This window comes from Phocoena phocoena, chromosome 15 (assembly GCF_963924675.1).
Source record: "Phocoena phocoena chromosome 15, mPhoPho1.1, whole genome shotgun sequence".
Taxonomy (NCBI): Eukaryota; Metazoa; Chordata; class Mammalia; order Artiodactyla; family Phocoenidae; genus Phocoena; species Phocoena phocoena.
The window spans coordinates 20,508,051-20,531,265 of record NC_089233.1 but is presented as its reverse complement, the minus strand read 5'-3'; the positions used below and the strand labels follow the sequence as shown (position 1 = coordinate 20,531,265).

The window sequence follows — 23,215 nt, the reverse complement described above, 5'->3', positions numbered from 1 at the left end:
TACAATAATTAGTTAAGGGATACTCAAAATAAAAAGATGTAAAATATGACATCAAAAACATTTAACGTGACAGGGGGGAGTAAAAATGTAGAGTTTTTAAAATGCATTCAAGGGCTTCCCTGGTGGTGCAGTGGTTGAGAGTCCGCCTGCCGATGCAGGGGACATGGGTTCGTGCCCCGGTCCAGGAAGATCCCACATACCACGGAGTGGCTGGGCCTGTGAGCCATGGCCACTAAGCCTGCGCGTCCAAAGCCTGTGCTCCGCAACGGGAGAGGCCACAACAGTGAGAGGCCCACGAACCGAAATAAATAAATAAAATGCATTCAAATTTAAGTTGCTACTGGGCTTCCCTGGTGGCGTAGTGGTTAGGAATCCACCTGTCAATGCAGGGGACACAGGTCCAGGAAGATCCTGGTCCAGGAAGATCCCACAAGCCTCAGAGCAACTAAGCCCATGCGCCACAGCTACTGAGCCTGCACGCCTAAAGCCTGTGCTCCGCAACGAGAGAAGCCAATGCACTGCAACAAAGAGTAGCCCCTGCTCGCCGCAACTAGAGAAAGCCCGCATGCAACAACGAAGACCCAACGCAGCCAAAAAATAAATAAGTAAATTAAAAAAAAAAATTTAAGTTGCTACCAACTTAAATTATACTGCCATATATATATATTTGGCAGTATGCTATATATACATATTTATATATATATTTAATATATATTAGTATATTTATATATGCTAATATAGTACATATTTTTATATATACTAATATAGTATATTTTATATATGTTATATATATGTGTGTGTGTGTATATATATATATAGAGAGAGAGAGAGAGAGAAAGAGAGAGAGAGAGAGAGAGAGAGAGAGAGAGCCACTGTTATATGTGAACCTCATAGTAAGCACAAAGCAAAAACCTACAGTAGATACACAAAATATAATGAGAAAGGAATATAAACATAATACTAAAGAAATTCATCAAACCACAAGGGAAGAGAAGAAGGAACAGAGAGGAACTACAAAACAGCCAGAAAATAATGAACAAAATGGCAGTAAGTTCATACTTATTACTTTAAATGTAAATGGACTAAATTCTCCAATTAAAAGACACAGAGTGGCTGAATGGATAAAAAACAAGACTCATCTATGCTTCCTACAAGAGACTCACTTCAGATCTAAGGACACACACAGACTGAAAGTGAAGAGATAGAAAAAGATTTTCCATGCAAATGGAAATGAAAAGAAAGCCAGTGTAGCTATACTTATATCAGACAAAACAGACTTTAAAACGAAGAATGTAATAAAAGACAAAGAATGTCATTACATAATGATTAAGGGGTCAGTCCATCAAGAGGGTGTAACATTTGTAAACATTTATGCACCCAACATAGAAGTACCTAAATATATAAAGCGAATATTAACACATCTAAAGGGAGAAACTGACAGCAATACAATAATAGTAGGGGGCTTTAATATCCCACTTACATCATTGGATAGATCATCCAGACAGAAAATCAAGAAAATATCAGCCTCAAATAACCTGTTAGACTAGATGGCCACATGTGTGTGTGTGTGTGTGTGTGTGTGTGTGTGTATGAAACATTCCAGCCAAAAAGCAGCAGCAGAATACACACTCTTCTCAAGTGTACATGGAACATTCTCCAGGACATATCACATGTTAGGCCACAAAACAAGTCAATAAATTTAAGAAGATTGAAACCATATCAAGCATCTTTTCCAATTACAATTGTATGACACTAGAAATCAAGAAGAAAACTGGAAAAATCACAAATATGTGGAGATTAAACAACATGCTACTGAACAACTGATGGGTCAATGAAGAAATCATAAGGGAAATCAAAAATACCTTGAAACAAATGAAAATGGAAGTACAACCACCCCAATCTACAGAATGCAGCAAAAGCAGTTCTAAGCAGGAAATTCAAAACAATACAGATCTACCTCAAGAAACAAGAAATTTTTCAAATAAATAATCTAACTTAACACCTAAAAGAGCTAGAAAAAAGAATAAATGAAGCCCAAAGTTAGTAGAAGGAAGTAAATAATAAAGATGAAAATGGAAATAAATGAAATAGAGACTAAAAAACAATAGAAAAGATCAATAAAACTAAGAGCTGGTTCTTTGAAAGGATAAACAAAATTGACAAACCTTTAGCTAGACTCACCAAGAAAAAAAGAGAGAAGTCTCAAATAAATAAAAGCAGAAATGAAAAGAGGAGAATGATACCACAGAAATACAAAGGATCATAAAAGACTACTATGAACAATTATACACCAAAAAACTGTGGATAACATAGAAGAAATGGATAACTTCCTAGAAACATACAATCTTCTAAGACTGACTCATGAAGAAATAGAAAATTTGAATAGACCAATTACTAGAAAGGAGATTGAATCAGTAATCAAAAACCTCCCAACAAACATAAGTCCAGGACAACACAGCTTCACTGGTGAATTCTACCAAACATTCAAAGAAGATTTAATACATATCCATCTCAAACTCTTCCCAAAAATTGAAGAGGGGGGAACATTTCCAAACTTAATTTATAAGAGCAGCATTACTCTGATACCAAAACCAGAAAAGACACCACAAAAAAACTACAGGCCAATATCCCTGGTGAACATAGATGCAAAAATTCTCAACCAAATATCAGCAAACGAGGAAGTCCCATCAGCCTCGTGCACTACCTTCCCTCCCCTCTCTTCCTCGGCGCTGCCTATGGAGGTGGCCACCATCTCCTACTCAGCATCATGGCTGCCCTCAGACCCCTTGTGAAGCCCAAGATGGTCAAAAAGAGGACCAAGAAGTTCATCCGGCACCAGTCAGACCAATATGCCAAAATTAAGTGGAACTGGCGGAAACCCAGAGGCATTGACAACAGGGTGCGCAGGAGATTCAAGGGCCAGATCTTGCTGCCCAACATCGGTTACGGGAGCAACAAGAAAACAAAGCACATGCTGCCCAGCGGCTTCCGGAAGTTCCTGGTCCACAACGTCAAGGAGCTTGAAGTGCTGCTGATGTGCAACAAGTCTTACTGTGCTGAGATTGTGCACAACGTCTCCTCCAAGAACCACAAAGCCATTGTGGAGAGAGCAGCCCAGCTGGCCATCAGAGTCACCAATCCCAACACCAGGCTGCACAGTGAAGAAAATGAATAGACAGCTCGTGTGCACGTTTTGTTTAATAAAACTGCAAAACAGCCATCTGGCATTTCCCCCTTGGTTTTACTCTTCAGTTTGTTTGACAGCTTGTCACAGAGATTGCTCTTGCCTGTTCGTGCTCTGTGGAACCTTCTGTTTGGAAGGCGTTTGTAAAGGATACGTGATCCCTCCTTCATGGGGCCCAGGCCTCAGGCGCCCAGAGCAGCCTTGGTCAGCTCCAGGTGGGCTCGGGAAGATGCGGCCCTCAGACCATGGTAGGTTCTGAGACCCCTGGTTGAAGGACCTTCCATCTTGGAGCAAGTAGTCATTTTTAGCCTCACTTTATAAAGTTAGGAATTACCCTGTGTGGTTCTTGTGAAGATTGAGGACAATCAAGTTTCCTTTTCAACTACAGTCCTAGACCTTAGTCAACAGTACCTAGAATTCAGCTGTTATATGAGGCTAAGAGGCCATTTTTCCAAGACATGGTATTAAGTGGCAGCACAGGTCACATGGAATAGGGCATGTGGCACTCTATAGCACAAGGTCGGATTTAAGGCCCTTAGTTCAGTAGATAAATGTCTTACAGATTGGCTCCTGTTCAAAACTCAGTCTGAAACATTTGAGTAAATTGTTGGTCATTGTGTGACTTCTTTGAATTGACATGGGAAGCATTCTGATAGTCTTTTGACTACTGAGTAGAGGAACTGTGCGGAGAAAACAGTAACAGTTTAGGATCTGTCCTTTATTAACCTGGGATAGCAGAAAATTCTTTGGCCTGTCGCTTAATGTTTCTGTGTCCTTGATACTAAAAACTAGAAAGGACGTGTTCACAAACCACCTGGTTACATCTCGATGGGGGGACATGAAAGGTGGTTTGTACTTTTTCATTTGTGCTTTCCTGTCTCTCAGTTTGCTACGTTAAGAGTTTTGGGATTAGAAAAAAACATTACATCTAATTCCCTACCCCACTCACCTGCCTCTGCAAAAATAATACACATTTCTGATTTATCACTGCCAATGAGAAATAAAGCATTTTGGATTCTAAAGTGTGAAAAAAATATATATATATATTAGCAAACGAAATTCAACGATACATTAAAAAGATCATACACCATGATCAAGTGGGATTTATCCCAGGGATACAATATTCACAAATCAATGTGATATACCACATTGACAAAATGAAGGATAGAAATCATAGGATCATCTCAATTGACATTTGACAAAATTTGACATTTGACAAAATTCAACATCCATTTATGATAAAAACTCTCAACAAAGTAAGTATAGAGTGAGTATCTCAACATAATAAGGGCCGTATATGACAAACCTACAACTAATATCATACTCACTGATGAAAAGCTGAAAGTTTCTCCTCTAAGATCAGGAACAAGACAAGGATGCCCACTCTTGCCACTTTTATTCAACTTAGTGTTGGCAGTCCTAATCATGGTAATTAGGCAAGAAAAAGAAATAAAAGGCATCCAAATAGGAAAGTAAGAAGTAAAACCATCACTATTTGCAGATGACACAATTCTACATATCGAAAACGTTAAAAGACTCCAGCAAAAAACTCTTAGAACTAATAAATGAATTCAGTAAAGTTGCAGGATATAAAATCAATATACAGAATACTGATTGGGTTTCTGTACACTAATAACAAACTATCAGAAAGGGAAATCAGCACTGCAACGAAGAGTAGTCCCCAGCTGCCACAACTACAGAAAGACCACGCACAGCAACGAAGACCCAACACAGCCAAAAATAAATAAATAAATATTTTAAATAAATAAATAAAAAGCTCCTGTACAGCAAAGGAAACCATCAACAGAACAAAAAGGCAACCTACTGAATAGAAGAAGATACAGTAGTCCCCCCTTATCTGTGGTTTTGCTTTTTGAGATTTCAGTTACCTAAAGTCAACTACAGTCCAAAAACAATAAATGGAAAATTCCAGAAAAAAAAACCAATCCATATAGCAAGCTTTAAAATGCGTTAAGTAGCATGATGAAATCTCATCCTGTCCCACCCTGCCCCACCCTGTCCTGCCTGGGACATGAGTCATCCCTTTGTCCAGTGTATTGTTACTGTATATACCACCCACACATTAGTATAGGAGAAAACACAGTATATACAGGGTTCAGTACTATCCATAGTTTCAGGCATCCATTGGCGGTCTTGGAACACATCCCCTGTGGATAAGGGGGCACTACTGTATTTGCAAATCATATAATCAATAAGGGGCTAATATCCAAATATATAAAGAACTCATAAAACTCAATAACAAAAAACAACTATCTGATTAAAAAAATGGACAGAGGGCTTCCCTGGTGGCGCAGTGGTTGAGAGTCTGCCTGCCGATGCAGGGGACACGGGTTCGTGCCCCGGTCCAGGAGGATCCCACATGCTGCAGAGCAACTAAGCCCGTGCGCCACAACTACTGAGCCTGTGCTCTAGGGCCTGTGCACCACAACTACTGAGCCTGTGTGCCACAGCTACTGAAGCCCGTGTGCCTAGAGCCCATGCTCCACAACAAGAGAAGCCACCGCAATGAGAAGCCCGCCCACCGCAACGAAGAGTAGCTCTCGCTCACCACAACTAGAGAAAGCCCACGTGCAGCAACAAAGACCCAACGCAGCCAAAATTAATTAATTAATTAAATTTATTTTTAAAATAAATAAATAAAAATAAAATAAAATATATGCCTGTATATATAGTCAATTTGATAGGCTGCAAAATGATCTATCCTACTTTCATTTGCAGCTCTGAGGATTATTCAAGTTAAAACATTTCTTTATATGTTTTAGCTTATTTGAATGCCTTCATGTTGTTTACTTATTTTTCCGTGGGTGTTCATCTTTTTCTTACTGACTTGCAAGAAATTTTATAAAATGAGGATATTAACCATCATCTATCATATATGTTGCTATTATTTTCCAGCTTATCATTTATCTTTCAATTTCCTTTACAGTTTCCTTTTTTTTTAATATTTATTTGTTTATTTATTTGGCTGCACCAGGTCTTAGTTCCGGCACATGGGATCTTAGCTGCACCATGTGGGATCTTTAGTTGTGGCAGATGGGATCTAGTTCCATGACCGGGGATCAAACCTGGGCCCCCTGCACTGGGAGCATGGAGTCTTAGCCACTAGACCACCAGGGAAGTCCCCTCCTTTACAGTTTCTTTCATTTCAAAAGTCTTCCCTTCCCTATCATGAAGATTAATTAATATTCACTCATAGTTTAGCTTAGCAGGTTTCACATTTTAAATCTGAATTTTAAATAGAATTTTTTTTCAAAAATTATATAAGTACCATTAATATTTATAATCCTATGAAACTTATGGAGATTTTATTTGTATTACTTTTGCAAACAGTTTATGGAAATTTGACAACTATGCGTATTCTCTGTGGGATAAAAATCTTGACATATTGATTCAATCAAATGTGCTTATTATACGGAACAATTCCTCTTTTCTTCTCGTTAATTTTCCTTTTTGATCTGTCAAAGCCTAAATGAGAGGTACAAGATTTTCTCAGTACTAATGTGGTTTTGTCATACGTCTGCCAGCTTCTTCTTTATATACTTCAGTGCTGTGCTACTGGCCACATAAGGGTACCTGACTACTACAGGTTCACTGTGGAATCCACCTGTTATTGACATAAAGAATCATTTAGTCTCATTTATTATCTTTTGATTTGATTCAACTTCTTTAATAATGATGCAGTCATCTTGTTTTCTTTTTATTTGAATTTACATGAGATGTCTTTTAGCAACCCTTTATTTTTAACCTTTCGATGTGATTTTCTTTTCAGTGCAGTACCTTCTCTTGAGCTGCTGAATCCTTTATATACCAAGTGATTTTTTTTCTGTCTCTTCAGTATTACAGAGGGAGGCCTATAATGCCCAATGTTAGGGATAAGATGATTTTGGATCAGCGAGTATGTGGTCCCTGTTCAATCTGTCAGGCCCAGACAATGAGAAAAAGGAAAAGTGTTAACGTATTATGTTTTTTTTTACCTTGCCAGTTTAGAGACCCACGAGCCTTGGGGAGTTGGAAGCTCACTACAGCCAGAGGCATTTGGACAGAAGTGTTGTTAACCTCTACACTGAAGAGTTTATTTTTGTCTTGACAAGAAAAACTCTTCTTTTGAGGTGCCACTTTACTTGACAGGTGGTCCACACAGAGGGGGAGCAAAGAGAGAGAAAACACCTGGCGGGTCCCTTGCCCTGTGACCTCCCTTCTATCACCAATGAATGCCTACGACCCCAGGCCCACCTGCCACCACCTCCCAACTGACGGCAATGGGGGAGTTCCCCAGGGATGCCCCGCATACAGCAAGCCTTCCCTAATCCACTCTGTCCCGCAGAAGTCCCTCAGAGGGTGCAAAAAGAGAACCCCAATCTTTCTCAGTCACGACTGTACACTTTGACAACTATTTCAGTGCGAGTGTGGAGGATGGGTATGATGAGGGTAAGGTGCTACAAGGGGCATGCAATCACATCCAAGCCCGCCGCTCTCTTTCCTGCAGGTCTCTCTTACCTTGCTCAGGAGGAAACGGCAGCTTTCCAGCGTGCAAAGCCAGCTCTAGGGCTGAGTCCTCCTGAGTCACGAATGGCTCAAGGTTCAGGGGGAGGGACATGATATACTGCCCAATCTGAAACAAAAGAAAGCACTGTCAGCCCAACGTTGACACATGCGGCGGTAATTATTTCATGCAGTACATTTATGTGAAGGCAAATGGACAGACAAAACTGCAAGACCTTACAGCAGCTCCAGGTCTGATCTTTCCAGTGTGTGGTAATACTGGTGAGGCAACATCTGAAAAAAAAGTCACCGGTAGTTTGCACATAGATCATAGATTCATCCTTCTCACTGATGGCCTCAGTTTTTTGGAATGCATTCAGTGCGAGCTCTACCTCAAATGAGTAATGGATACTGGAATGCTTTGTAAAATTTAAAGCACTTGTATAAATATAAGTCATTATTACTGTTCATAGATGAAAAACCAGTAAGATGCTAATGTCAACAAGTGCATGGTCAAGCAAGAATTTCAATCCTGTCTTCTGGATTTGGATCTGGGTCTCTTACTTCTAAGTGATTTAACCAGGCGAAGGAAGGAATTTTGTTGGGGAAAAAAGCAGTTTATAATTATAAATTAATCTGGAGGAAAAACTGTATGTTTTCATAATACAAACTCTAGAAAATAAACCTTCTTGGTTGGTGAGGAATCACAAAGGCAGGGTTATAAGACATTTGGGATAAGCCCATGAGTAATTCAGGATTTGTCATGTGTTTGTCAGATACACATGACTGTCATCATGGATACATTTTAGACACCTATTTCTATTACAACTCACAACTGTTTAGCATTTTAAGGTAAGTATATGTGTCATTTCAAAATGAGGTTGATTTTCAGGTTACGACAACGTAATATATATTTTCTTAAAAAGGTATTGGAGCCTGTTGTTGATTTTTTTGGCTCCATATTGATTTCATACATTCATTCCAACTTAGAGTTGATACTGATTCTGCAAGCTAAAAGTCCAAGGACTATTAGAGAAAGATCTTCTCGATCTGGCCTTACATACACCTATACGGTAGCAGGTGTCCAGAAGTTAAGACAGACTCCCAAAATCTACCAGCCCAGAGGACTACAGGATGATTACACCTTCATCTCCAAACACTTAATGTGGCCCATCGTGCCAACAAAAAATTGTGTTTGGTCTCCCTTTAAAGCGCTATGTACATAGATGGTAAAATGAAAAAAATCAGCACCTTTTCCTTTCATTTACTTAGTAAGTAAAACACTCTAGTTTGAGTATCTTTCACTCAAACTAGACAAGTGGTCACTTACGTCACTAATAACCACAACCACTGTACATTATTTCAGCTTGAAATGGCAACAAATTCATCATTTTTCCCCAAGGCTGGAGGAAGGGAAGGATGCTGACTTCTGGGGTTAGAATTTCTCTGTTGTAATTCCACTCAGCAAGCACTTCCTGAATGCCTACTATGTGCAGAGACCACAGGCATATTCCTGTATTTGGTACCCCTTTCATCTGTAGCCATCACCTCTTGGCTAAATCCACAAACCCAGCTTTACTTGAAATAAAGAATCATCATCGATATGCCTTGCATCTATGTTGTTCTATTTCTTCAAAGGATTTTCTCCTATTTCATCCCTTTATAATGCTCACAAAGTCCTGTGTGGGTGAGGGCATTCACCAGCAAGGCAAAGCATCGTTTAGGTGCAAATTTTCAATAATGTGACATCTCAAACTTGAATTAATTGTCCTTAGACTGTGGGGATTGCTGTGGTTCCTAGAGAGATTCCACAATGCCAAGTTTTTCTTGGGATTTCTATGTTTATTTCTTGGAAATCAACGTGGGAAGGGATGCTCACCATCACACCTGTAGATGTTTGTCTGCTATTCTCCCATATTCAATAAATACTCCTTGATATCCTGGCTGGGTAAGCACAGTGACTCAGGAAAAATGAATAGCTCTGTGGTCAGAAGGACCTGGGTTTGAGTTCTGCCTCTACCACTGTGTGACGTTGGGCAACTTACTTAAATCTGTCGGGGCCTTGGTTTCGCCATCTCTGAAATGAGGGTGATCTCATACTTACTTCAGAGGGCTGTGGCAAAGATGAAACTAATATGCGTGAGACACACATAAAGCACCAGGCTTCCTAACAGAGTGACTGCTGAATGAGTGGCTTCCCTGCCCCACTCCCATCCCCCAGAGCCTTGGTGCTTCTGACCGCAAAACACGGCTGCCACCAACCGGCTCACAAAGTTGTTGTTAAGATAAAATTTGGTCTACACTGCACACTATCTCACGGCACCAGTAAGAGCCTAGCACTGCCCCTGCACACAGTACGTGCTCGGTAGGTATTCATTTCCTGAGCCGAGGTCATCAGGAGATGACCTCATAAGGACGATGCCTACCTGGGGGCTGACGAGTGGCAGCCGGTGGGAAAAGAGCCCTGGCCTGAAAACGCCCCCTCGCCTTCCTTACTCCTCTGTGTTTAAAATCAACTCGATAGCCTTTCGAGTTCCTTCTAAGCAACATCGTTTCTGGAATCAATTTCGATTGCAATACACATGTCTCAATTCTAAAAATAAGATTATTCTCATTGGTTGTAAAGACCAACCAACAATTTTTAGTTCCATCCGTCCAGGGTATTGAATAATGCCCTGAAAAACAGAGGAAAACAATTGCTGTTTTGGACTTGCTCAGTGAACAGAGAGAGGAAAGCCATCCTCCTTGCTACTCACCAGTGGGATCACACACACTTCCTCTAACTGTACAATATTTACTTCTAAAATCCCTTTGCAGGGGCCTCCCTGGTGGTCCAGTGGGTAAGACTCCACGCTCCCAATGCAGGGGGCCCGGGTTCGATCCCTGGTCGGGGAACTAGATTCCGCATGCATGCTGCAACTAAGAGTTCGCATGCCGCAACTAAGGAGCCCGCATGCCGCAACTAAGAGCCCACATGTCACAACTAAAGATCCCGCATGCTGCAACAAAGATCCCACATGCCGCAACTAAGACCCAGCGCAGCCAAAATAAATAAATAAATATTTTTTTAAATAAAATAGGGCTTCCCTGGTGGCGCAGTGGTTGAGAGTCCGCCTGCTGATGGAGGGGACACAGGTTCGTGCCCCGGTCTGGGAAGATCACACATACCGCGGAGCGGCTAGGCCTGTGAGTCATGGCCGCTGAGCCTGCGCGTCCGGAGCCTGTGCTCCGCAATGGGAAAGGCCACAACAGTGAGAGGCCCGCGTACCGCAAAAAATAAAATAAAAAATAAAAATAAAATAAAATTCCTTCGTATCTATTACAACGGTCATAACTTACACAGGGGTGGGTTCTAAAGTGAGAGCTCAAGGCAGAAATCACCTATCTCAAAATCACCCCTGAAAATTGCAGAACTCCCCCATAGTGTGAGGAAGACACAGTTGGGGTCTATCATTCCTGTACAGCATTTCTTATGCTCACTGACATTTAAGAGCAATGGAGCTGGACTCATACTCTGATGCCCTCAGGCACTGGCCACACCTCATATTGAGAGGGATGGGGGAGGGGCGGGAATGTGTTAGGCTTTGAAATCAGCATGTGTTTCATCAGCTGATTTAAGGAAATCAGCATTTCCTTAAAGTCATGGATATGGATGGGGACTATCCAAAAGCAAAGGTCCAGACAGAACCGATGCAGCAAGGACCGCTTTACCCAGAAGGGCCAGACAAGACAAGGTCTCAGATGCTGTGACCAGCGCAGAGAAAAGCGCACAGAGTCTCTTACATTGCTGATGTACTCGAGAGGAGTGAGACTGAAGGTGGGCAGGTCATCGGTCAGGGTTTCTCCAATGCCGGCGGTGTTCCAGCTCTAGGGGAGGAAGGAGAGGAAACAGTCAATGTCACAGCACCCAGGCAGCACGCGAAAGCACCACGTGCTGGAAACTACATGAAGAACGCAGCATCACCACAGGCACTATCTTTTCTCAGCTGGCCTTTGGAATCATCACCACGCGGCAGACCAGGGATTTCTCTTCTTTAAGGCATCACCTTGAAGCCTGCCATAGAGAAAGTAATCCTCTCTCTCTCTGCATCCTTTCAGATCCATAAAGCAGGAAATCCCACCTTCTCCACTCAACTGTTCCCTTCTGTGTTCACCCGCTCAGAACGTGAAGGGAAGAGTTGGATATTCTTGTTCTGAGTTTCTCTACAGGGTGAGGGCAACCGGTTAACAGCTGCTGGCACAGGTAGCCTCACTAACTCCCGGGTCATCAGCCAGCACTCTGAAGAGACCAGGACCCCCTAAAATCCTCCACAGAGACCATATGTGAATTGGAAGCCCTGTCTGGTTGCAGGAATATCCAAACCACATTCACCAACACTGCTTTACTAAGTTAGAGGTGCTGCTTTTATTCCACCTGCTTTCTGTATCTATGTCTCAACTGACTCAGAACTCAAAGAGAAAGGGATGAGAAGGAGCCTCCAAACTCCACCAACAGCTCCTTTGTCCTCTTCAGGACCCCCTGTCTGGAGACCTGCAGCACCTACACGTCTTCTTTCATCATTCAATGGGACTATGACGTCACTGTGGGAGCCTTCCCAGCCTCCCCTACAGAGTTAGGCCAATTACCAGCACACAGGTGGTTAATTATCAGTATGGCACAGCTTTCCACAGAAATCTAGTTGCTTAATTCTTACCTGAGTCACTCTAAGGCCAGCCTGGAAAACAAGGCCCTTTCTGGCTGGACTCCTGGAGTGACTCCCAAGGTCACGTGGTAGCTGCTCTCTGCAGCCACCTGATGCCTGATCTGGTTGCTTGATCCTTTAAGGAGCTTTCCGGGAATGTCATGACCGTGTCCACCCCTGGGATCCCGGCCCAGGCCAAGCCTCAGCCGTCCTCCCCACACTCTCTAGCACCAACTCGACTCTAATTTTCCTGCTCTAGACAAAGCCTTTTTTTCCCCACCCCTGCCCCTATAGTTTTCTAAACTCCTTGTTGTTTTTTTATAAATGTATTTATTTGTTTTTATTTTTGGCTGTGTTGGGTCTTTGTTGCTGTGCAAGGGCTTTCTCTAGCTGTGGTGAGTGGGGGCTACTCTTCGTTGCTGTGCGCGGGCTTCTCACTGCAGTGGCTTCTCTTGTTGCAGAGCACGGGCTCTAGGCACATGGACTTCAGTAGTTGTGGCACGCAGGCTCAGTAGTTGTGGCTCGTGGGCTCTAGAGCACAGCCTCAGTAGTTGTGGTGCATAGGCTCAGTTGTTCCGTGGCATGTGGGATCTTCCCGGACCAGGGATCGAACCTGAGTCCCCTCCATTAGCAGGTGGATTCTTAACCACTGTGCCACTAGGGAAGCCCTCCTTGCTGTTTTTTGAGAATCCTCTTTCGTTTCAAAATATCCTACTTTTTTCAGTTAACTCCCACCCCACAGGGAAGGAACACACCGATCATGCACGTGCACTGAGTGCCCATGTGGTATAGCACCCTGTGCCAGGTTTTGTAGGGAGGAGACAAAGAATTGGCAATCTTAGTTCTTGCTCTCCTTGGGGAACCAAGACCCCTGACACACTCCCACCCTATACCCCCTATACCTACACACACACACACACGCACACACACACACGCACGCACAGGCTTCCACTTCAAGAGTTCTCAGTGGCAGAAGTTCTCAGTCAGGTTATATACAATAAGAGTTCAGAGGAGCAAGAACCTAGGGTGGCTAGAGAAGGGGCCGGCCACAGGATGCATGAGGTGCAGAGAGGGAAGGCTAGAAAGAGAATGCACAGCTGTGAACAGCAGGCTAAGAAAAGGGAAAATGACGGGGCTTCCCTGGTGGCGCAGTGGTTAAGAATCCGCCTACCAGTGCAGGGGACACAGGTTCGAGCCCTGGTCCGGGAAGATCCCACACGCCGCTGAGCAACTAAGCCCTCGTGCCACAACTCCTGAAGCCTGGGTGCCCAGAGCCTGTGCTCTGCATCAAGAGAAGCCGCTGCAATGAGAAGCCCGCGCACTGCAACGAAGAGTAGCTCTCGCTCACCACAACTAGAGAAAGCCCGCGCGCAGCAACAAAGACCCAACACAGCCAAAAATATATAAATAAATAAAATAAATTTTAAAAAGGGAAAATGAAAGAGAAGAGGGAGGGAAGGAGGGAGGGAGGGAGGCAGATAAAGAGACAGAGATGGAAAGGTAACCTGTAGAGTTCAAAAGAGACGTAAAAGACACATCACACATCCCCCAATCCCAATGTACAGAACTAATCTGGATCCTGATTCAAACAGTTAAATCATGACATTTATAAAACAACTGGAAATTTGAACACTGATGATATTAAGGAATTATTTTTAATTGTATTTTTAAGGGTGATTATGATACTGTGATTATTTTTAGAGTTCTTATTTTAGATAAGGGGTACATATGAAACAGAACGGCCAGGAGTTGATCACTGACGAAACAGGGTGATGAGGACACAGAGTTTATTACACTCTTCCCTCCACTCGTGCATATGTATGAAAATTTCCATAGCAAAAAGTTGTTTAAAATAGACGATCGCACTGACTGGGGGGAGCCAAGCAAGGGATCTGAATGTGGAGAGACAAAATCAGAGCGATGCTTTAGGAAGATTCACGCAGCAACTCTGAGAAGGGCTGTGGGCGGAGAGGAAGATGAAAGTCTCGAGAAACAATTCAGAGATGACGAGAACCCAAACCAGGGCAGTGGCCATGGAAACAGACAGAGACAGATTTAAAAAGAAGGAACAATACAACCTGGTGGTGAAGTCCTGGCACAGAGGGGCACAGGAGGGAGCAGAGGTGGTGAGGGTCAGTGAGGCAGAGAAGGGGAGGCCAGGAGCAAGGGCTGAGTTGTGGGGAAAGAGCACATCACCAGAGTACATCTAAAGGACCAGCACCGTGGGCTGCAGGCCCTGGGAAGGCTTCACAGAGGAGGCGGGAGGAGCGAAGTCGGAAGGTGATCGGGTGGAGGGCAGAGGGAAAGAAGGGCCAGAGTGGAAAAGTACTTTGGAATAAGGGCGAGACAGAGTGGGCTGATGAGGGAGGGCCTGAAAAAGCAGACAGAGAGGGTGGACCTGAAGAGGGTCAATAGGGAAATGATGCAGATTATTTTTGAATTTAAAATTTCCTTCAAAGGGCCACCTGTCACCAGGTAACGCAGGTAAACCTCAACAATCTATTTTGAAAGGGAATATAGTGTTGGTTTATATTCTTGTAATGTACAAGAGCAATACAATTTACCAGCAAACATTAAAAACAAACATTGAATGACCAGGGTTTAATTTTCAAATCCTTAAGGCCAGAGTGTTTGCCTTTGTATTGTGTGCTTTCACGCTGGCACTCTGGGAGAATTCCTCCTAATCGCCAAAGCTGCCTGCGCCCATTCCCAGCGCCCAAGCCATTGTGGTGAGGCCTGAATGAGAAGGCGAGACCAGGCAACCAAGGACCGGGGCAGAACAATGAGTGTGGAATGCAGAAGTAGAGGGGAAAGGACAGGTGGGAAGCACCGAGCTGGGCTCATGGAGAAGACTAAATAACTGGCAAAATTAAGGTTTCAGAACAGAAGGTCAAGACTTTAACCTTTGACAAAATAAAAATAATAAAAACAACCAAACTGGGAGGTTGGGGAAGGAAGATGAGAGATGTAAGGAATGCTAATCCCATTAGCTTTCAGGGCAGGCGAATCAATGTCAATTTCTATCTAAAACAGAAACATGATTAACAAAAACCAATGACTCCCATCTATCAGTAGTTTTCATAATCTTTCTTTCTTAATCTTGAAGAGATCTTCTGGGAACTGATACCTCTCATGGTGAAGAAACTATTATCTCAAGTTCAACCATTCCTTTGGTTTCATTTATCTTCTTTTTCTAGTTAAATTCAAATAACATTTATATTGTATACATTTTATGTTTTTTGAAAAACAGCATGTGTAGCACAATGCCATTTCTTCCTATGGATCATTTCCCTACCAATGCCTGTCTAGCCTTCAACATGTGAGTGGGTAGGAAGAGATGTCTGGCTTGATGATTTCTGGTCATTGGGACTTTGAAGGGGTTTACTGTTTTTCTTTGTACTTTCCTTTATTGCTTGAATTTCTGAAAATGAATATATGTAATTTCTATTTTTAAAAACTGTCATTAGTCTTGAGAATCACAGAAAAAAAGAAAACCACCACGTATTAAGCATCTACTCTGTGACAGGGGCTGTGCTAAATTCTATCATATACACACTCTCACTTAATCCTCACATACCCATATGGTGAGAATTACTGTATCCCCACTTTAAAGATAAGGAGATGAGGCTCACAGAGGAGGTAACAGCCTCAGCCATGTGACCCAACAAGACCGCGCATGGGCGGTGCCCGGTACAGCTCCATCGACAGCACTTCCACTAGGATGTGACAGCAGGGGCCCCACACCACCAACCCCACACACAGCCCTGCCCCAGCCAGGCCAGAAGTGCAAAATCTGGTTGGAGTAGATCTCACGGCATTTCGCACAGACCTAACCAGATCATACGGTGAATAAAGCGAGTGGCCCTTGGCTCCCGGCCTAGTATGCTTTCCAGAGGGCAGCAAAAAGCAAAGGACTTCCTTAAAGGATCCCTTGGTTAGTAAAAGCCCATAACTGGATCTTTCCCAAAAGACCATCTTTACTGTTTTGTTTTGGCCGCGTTGGGTCTTCGTCGCTGCGTGTGGCCTTTCTCTAGTTGCGGCAAGCGGGGGCTACTCTTCATTGCGGTGCGCGGGCTTATTGCGGTGGCTTCTCTTGTTGCAGAGCATGGGTTCTAGGCACGCGGGCTTCAGTAGTTGCAACATGCGGACTCAGCAGTTGCGGCACGTGGGCCCTAGAGTGCGTGGGCTTCAGTAGTTGCGGCACGCGGGCTTAGCTGCTCCACAGCATGTAGGATCTTCCCAGACCAGGGATCGAACCCATGTCCCCTGCACTGGCAGAAGGATTCTTAACCACTGCACCACCAGGAAAGTCCCAAGACTATCTTTAAAATAAGCCAAATCCAGATAGACTTGAGGAGTCAGTGAGAAAAATTAATCAGGGGACTGTCTCAGAAATCTGAAAGGAAAGTCATGCGATCTGGACCCAGGCAAAGTCAGAGCCAGTAGAGAAAACAGGACTGATAGGCAATTCCTTGAAAAGGAATAAGGGCAACCAGAAAAGAGAAGAGTGTGCAAGGCAAGGAGAGTGAGATGTTCTAAGAATAGCCAAATAGAAAGAGTATCAAGGATAGAAAAGAGCAGAACCCTTCAAAGTCTCCTCAAAAACACCAGATCAAATCTAGTAAGGCACTCTCCTGAATAAAGTTCCAGAACCAAGTCTCCACAAATGTTTGGCACGAAAACAATTCAACCTCATCAGACAATTAGCTCCTCTGACCAGCCCCAACTTTTCCAGTGGCACATAATCTCCCTTACTTCTCCCTGAGAGGGCACAGCTAAGCTGCTGTGAAAGTTAATCAAGCAATAGTAATAATCCCAAGAAACAGTCTGAAAACACAGCATCACAGTAACTACAATTAAGATAGGACAGTCTCACTAAGCAATGAGTTGCAAGGGAACAGTGACTCTATAGCTGGACTTCTAGCCTAGGAGAGTCAGAGGGGGCACCACCCAAAGCTCGGGGAAGGGGACATTAGGCCTAGGCTGGGGGGTGAAGGGGCACATTTTCCAGTTGGTGGGAAACTTACATCCATCTTGGAAATAAGGAGCAGCTGCTGTTTGATGCGCAGGAAGACGGAATCGAAAGCCAGCTGGTGGGCCTGCTGGTTAAGCCGAGTCAGAGCCGCTCGAGACGCCGACAGCAGGTTGTGGTTACCTGACCCTTTTTCCTAAGACAAGAAAATGCAGAAGGCATGTTGTTATGCCCTGAATCCAACCAAGGTATTAGCTAAAGGTTTTGAAAGGCCACTGAAAGGAAAATAGTAAGAGGGTTCTCTACTACAGTAGCTTCCAAACCTGGCTGTGCCCCAGGAACCCCTGGAGAGCACGCTGAGTTACAGATACCCAGGGTCTATCACAGAACTACTGCATCTGGATCCAGTGGGGTTCTGGAGCCCAGGAAACTATTGATATATTTTTCATTCACTTTCCCAGGTGACTCTGATGCATTTAAGCTAATATAAGCTCATGGATTGGTAGTTTAGGAAAAATTAACCTGTGACTGTCCCTCAGGGATAGAGGAAGAAGGAAAAAATGATCAGAAGTGTCATGTAGAAACAAGAGTGACAGACAGAGCCCTGATTCCCAGTGAGGTCAGGTCAATTATACTCGGCTGTACACCAGAGTATGCACCACCTGTGTGAGTCCTGAGCTATTTCAAACAGCCTGAGAAAATACAGAGGTGGAAAATGTAACCTTAGTTTTGCTATTATAAATGAACTGATTACAACAAACAGACATAAATCAGATCAGCAATAAAGATAAACAGAGTTGCTTTAACGTAATCACAGAAGCACGGATGAATGAATTTGCAGAATGGCTTCAAGAAGTGTTTGTCAAGCTCAAATGCAGCCAGCTGGTGGGTCAAGGTACAGAGGGATGGGGGAGACCCTGTGAGGGCAACGCTGAGGCCTCAGACACATCCTGAGGCACACCGTGCAGTCACCTCCAGAGCTCGTGGCCCATCAGGGTAATTTCAGATTGAATTTGGTGCTATGGGAACAGCCGTACCTCCTTGGCTTATCACCAAGAGAGTGAGGTCCAACTCAGACTGGGGGTGGGGGGTGGCTCTGGAAAGGAGGCCGTGGCCCTCTAAGAACCCTGAGGCCATTCCCAGGGAGCATGTGGCTCATTCCATTTGTCGGGAGGTCCCCCGTCCCTGGACCCCAAGAGGCCCAAAGCTCAAAGTCAAGGGCCATTTTATGGTAGACAAACGAAGAGTTTAAACCAAAGGAACAGCCAGGAGGGAACACTGATTCCCACGTCGTCGTGTTGCCACACGGAAGAACCTGCACTCGAGGGGCGCTCCTGGCTCCTCCCCACCTTGCTCCTCCTCTGGCTCCTGGGTTGGGGTCCACCTTCCCAGGTTCTGCCCACGCCCAGGCAGTACAGGAGTTCCGGTCCCCTCTCTGCCACTCAGTACGGCGGGGGGCGGTGGGGGGGCGCTGTGCCCGCGTGGGGGCCCGGGGCCGTCCAGCTCCACTCACCCTGCTGACAGGCCTAACTCCGGAGAGGAAAACAGCGAGCTCCCACGGCTGCAGATCGAGAGCCACACTCTCCAGCCTACCTTTCGTCAGTAATAAAGCTCCATTTATCCAACTCCTCCTACAGCTGTGTTTCAATTGCTTCGACCCCAGTTTAGTTGATTAGCTTCTTAAAACACCAACATAAACAAGACAGAGACGTGGGAGGGCATGCCACAGCCCAGGGCCCACACACAGGGGCAGAAAGCCTGGGTTAGGGAAAGGGTGAGTGGCAAGGGAAAAGTTTTCATTTGCAAGAATGCCATCAGTCAGGTCTCATACCTTGAGGGTATAGAGTATTTCCATTAAACTGCCATATTCGGCAGGGCTGTCTTTCTGAAGGTAATTATATTCTTGCCATGGGTTCCTGGCAGAGCTCTTCTTGTCTGTCAAGATGCTATCTTGAAAACCGGTCAGGCTCCGAGGGCTGTAGGACTCAGAGAGATACTTCCCAGCTGTGGACAAAATCCTGTAATGAAAGTGATGACCATTATGCCCTGAGCTATTTGTATGGAATTTTCTTCTTGGAGCATTCAGACTGCTCCTTACTAAATCCCAGGATATCCTCATGAGGCAGATTGATTTAGGGTCCATTTTATAAGGAAATGGAGACGCCCTTGACCCTTTAGGAGGGAGCTGGACCTCAGGTACACAATAAACACCAGGTGTTTTTATTTCCTATTTAACACTCTAACAGAATATGCCATCTTCCTAATATAATGCACAGCCTACAGGGCAGCCGTCAATTCACTACAATCTGGGAATACTGTGCACTTTCTATATATGAGCTATATTAGCATCACTCTTTGGAACAGTCAAAGCCAGGGGAGCCACTGGCACCGCAGTCAGAGGCACAAGACACAACAGTGCCCCTGGAGAAGAGTGACAGCAGCTCGCTGCACACCTCTACCCACAGGACTCACACTCTCGCACACGCTGGGCTCGTGTGGTGTTTGTGTTCATCGGCACCGTAAAGTTTACTTCTGAGGTTTAGAGAGATCTACTGAGAGAACCTGGTGCTTTCCTGAGAAAGAACAATGCCTGGAGGAGGTTCTATGGGATGATCAACCTCTGGCGTTGCCTGGGAGCAGGATCTCTGTCTCCAACAAGGATGACCTCCCTTAACGGATGCCAAAAATCCTGTTTCCTCCTTAGCCCAACCTCACCATTCGGCCTATACGTTTAAATGTGTACAGAATTATACAAACCTATGTAGCCAGAAGACTAGACACTGTAGTACATCCCAACTGTGCCTAATTCCCCAATGCCTCCTTTACCATAATTTCTTATAAAAAAGATCACTTTGGACATGGCAGCCTGTAGGCACTCACTTCTTCAAAAACAAATCCCATGAGCTTGTCAAGAAATGCCTGTACTTGCAAACAAACCTGGGGACAGGACTTTCCTCAGGAACCACTGCTGACACAAGTAGACACCTGCCTCTGCCACTAAGGTCAAGTTACAGTTTTCCCTGTTGGTTACACCTACCGGTAATTTCGGTTGCATCTCTTCTCTGTGAAACTGTGGCCTGTCCCTGCCGCTGCCTTACTTCCAAGTCTTCACTATTTCTTGTCTGGATCATAGCTGCCTTCCCTTCCACACTCCATTTAATCTGTCCTCCTAAGGGTAACTGGAATGATCTTTCCAAAAGGCAAATCTGATTTTGTCTTTTTCCCAAAGATCCTTCAGTGCTCCCCAAGATAAAACTAAAAATGCCTAGGCATGGCCCCCAGCACCCTCCATCGCTGGAGCCCCTGTATCCTTACAAACATTCCCGCTACCATGCCAACCGCCCCCAGCCCACACACCATGCTTCACACCCTTGCGTGTCTTGCTCGCATGCTCCCGTGATCTGAAATGCTCTCCCCTCCTTGGTGCACCTGGAAAAATCCTACTCCTTCTTCAAGGACCGGTCCCAGGGGCATCCCCCCAGGCACTCAGTCTTCTAACTTCACCAGCCTTCACCTCTCTTACACACTAGATGGTGAGGCTAAACCACAGAGTGGTCTTCATCTCTGAATTCCCAGCACTTAGCACAGTGCCGGGAACATAGCAGGAGCTCCGTAATTATTCTTTGACTGACAGGTGACCCTGGGTTTGGTGAGCAGGAAGTTGACAGCTGAGCTTTCGTCTCTGCCCTCCGGGAAGTCAGCTCTCCTTCCTGAGGTTACTGCAATATGTGTCTCAGTCTCAGGCTGCCAGGGGCAAGTGGCATCAGTCTGCCATCCAAGCTGAAGAAAAACAGTTATGCTGGGAATGTTTTTAGTATTAAAGATTATAGTTTAAGGGACTTCCCTGGTGGCGCAGTGGGTAGGAGTCCTCCTGCCAATGCAGGGGACACGAGTTCGAGTCCTGGTCCGGGAAGATCCCACATGCCACAGAGCAGCTAGGCCCGTGAGCTACAACTACTGAGCCTGCGCTCTAGAGCCCGCGAGCCACAACTGCTGAGCCCGTGTGCCACAACTACTGAAGCCCGCGCGCCTAGAGCCCGTGCTCTGCACCAAGAGAAGCCACCACAATGAGAAGCCCGCGCACCGCAATGAAGAGTAGCCCCTGCTCACCACAACTAGAGAAAGCTCGCGTGCAGCAACAAAGACCCAGTGTGGCCAAAAATTGATTAATTTTTTTAAAAATTATACTTTAAAATGTCACAATAGTGTGCTCTAGAATAAAAACCAAATCTAATATGGGCTTCCCTGGTGGTGCAGTGGTTGGGGGTCCGCCTGCCGATGCAGGGGACACGGGTTTGTGCCCCGGTCCGGGAAGATCCCACATGCTGTGGAGCGGCTGGGCCCGTGAGCCACGGCCGCTGAGCCTGAGCGTCTGGAGCCTGTGCTCCGCAGCGGGAGAGGCCGCAGCAGTGAGAGGCCTGCATACCGCAAAAAAAATAAAAAGAAACATTTTCTCAGGACTTCCCTGGTGGCGCAGTGGTTAAGAATCCGTCTGCCAATGCAGGGGACACGGTTCGATCCCTGGTCCAGGAAGATCCCACGTGCCACAGAGCAACTAAGCCCGTGCACCACAACTACTGAGCCTGCGCTCTAGAGCCCGTGAGCCACAACTACTGAGCCCACATGCTGCAACTACTGAAGCTCGTGTACCTGGAGCTCGTGCTCCACAAGAGAAGCCACTGCAACGAGAAGCCCGCGCACCACAACAAACAGTAGCCCCCCCTCGCCGCAACTAGAGAAAGCCCGTGCACAGCAACGAAGACCCAACGCAGCCAAAAGTAAAGAAAAAAAAAAAAAGAAACGTTTTCTCATCACTTTAATGGGCTCTAAGCCAGGTCTTGGCGATTATCAGATGATTATACATAGAGCTTGCCCTCAGAAACTCAGAGATTAACAGGAGAGTCCATTATGTGCCAGTGCTATGCTACCTGCTGAGCCAGGAGAAGGCAGTGAGTATGAGCAGAGGAGGGAGGGACTAACATCCCAATTCCATCTCCTTCCTCAACTCATCTCCTTTTCTGGAAAAGTTGCTGCCCACTCCTCAGCCATAGGAACCTGGACATTTATTTTGGATTCCCCAAACCTCACTGTCCCACTGAACTGTGCCACTAAAGCCTTGTCCTAGTGAAAATACCTCTGTTCCAAAAATAAGCGGTGGGCACCATAGAAGTATAGAGGAACCACAGCAATCTCCCTGTATGTCACCCAAGTACAAGAGAAATCCCTCGGGTGACACCCAACTCAACCTTGCTTTACTCGCCCCACTAATCACAAAACGATCTCTGTCTGCAAACAGGTGATCTTAAAAGCCCAATAGCCAATGTCACTCTTGTTACTGAAGTAATCTGCAGTGTTTCGAGCTACTGCCTCTGCCACCTGAGGGGAGTGGTCCTAAGTTGCAGTCTGGGTCTGCCAGTGAAACCGACAGGGAGATAAGCTTTATAGGTGGCAGTCACATGCATAGGCTCCCTGATGGGAACACAGATGATGACTGTTACTCTTTTCCCTTTCCAGGCTCAGTGCTTCCAGAATGACGTCACCTCTTAAAAAGGCTCCCTTGGATACATCCAATCTGTTCTCATCTCACACCAAAACTCGGGCCAGGCTCTCAGCCTCTCTGGGCTGCAAAATGCAGTTAGAGGGGCTCAACCTTTATCTGTCATGCCCCCATTCACCTTCTTAACCAGATCCTTCCTTACCCTTTAGAAGGTAATACTTATCTTCATTAAAAGATTAAGGCAAGTCTATACATTCTGATATGGAAAGACGTCTGATATATATGCAGAGAAACCCAAGTCTGAGGACGGACACTCATCTGTGAGGAAGGACAGTGTGGAGGTGATACTCACACACTCGGGATGACTCAGCTGATGT

At 44.9% G+C, this 23,215-nt stretch overlaps 2 protein-coding genes across 2 annotated transcripts in view; one reads left to right on the top strand and one right to left on the bottom strand.

Moving 5' to 3' along the window:
* Window positions 1-23,215, bottom strand: part of COG7 (component of oligomeric golgi complex 7) — an 82,949-nt gene that overhangs the window by 9,580 nt on the left and 50,154 nt on the right. Inside the window, exons 12-15 of the mRNA XM_065892415.1 lie at window positions 19,173-19,359; window positions 17,397-17,537; window positions 11,471-11,554; window positions 7,703-7,817 (exon numbers count right to left, since the gene is read on the bottom strand). Of these exons, the coding sequence (XP_065748487.1) occupies window positions 7,703-7,817; window positions 11,471-11,554; window positions 17,397-17,537; window positions 19,173-19,359 (527 nt within the window). The remainder of the gene's footprint in view (window positions 1-7,702; window positions 7,818-11,470; window positions 11,555-17,396; window positions 17,538-19,172; window positions 19,360-23,215) is intronic.
* LOC136135486 (large ribosomal subunit protein eL32-like) lies at window positions 2,768-3,175 on the top strand. Its single transcript, XM_065893359.1, has one exon. It carries the CDS (start codon window positions 2,768-2,770, stop codon window positions 3,173-3,175), a length of 408 nt encoding a protein of 135 aa, XP_065749431.1.

Coding starts and splice junctions, on each gene's coding strand:
- LOC136135486 (XM_065893359.1), top strand. CDS start 2,768: ATGGCTGCCCTCAGACCCCTTGTGAAGCCCAAGATGGTCAAAAAGAGG.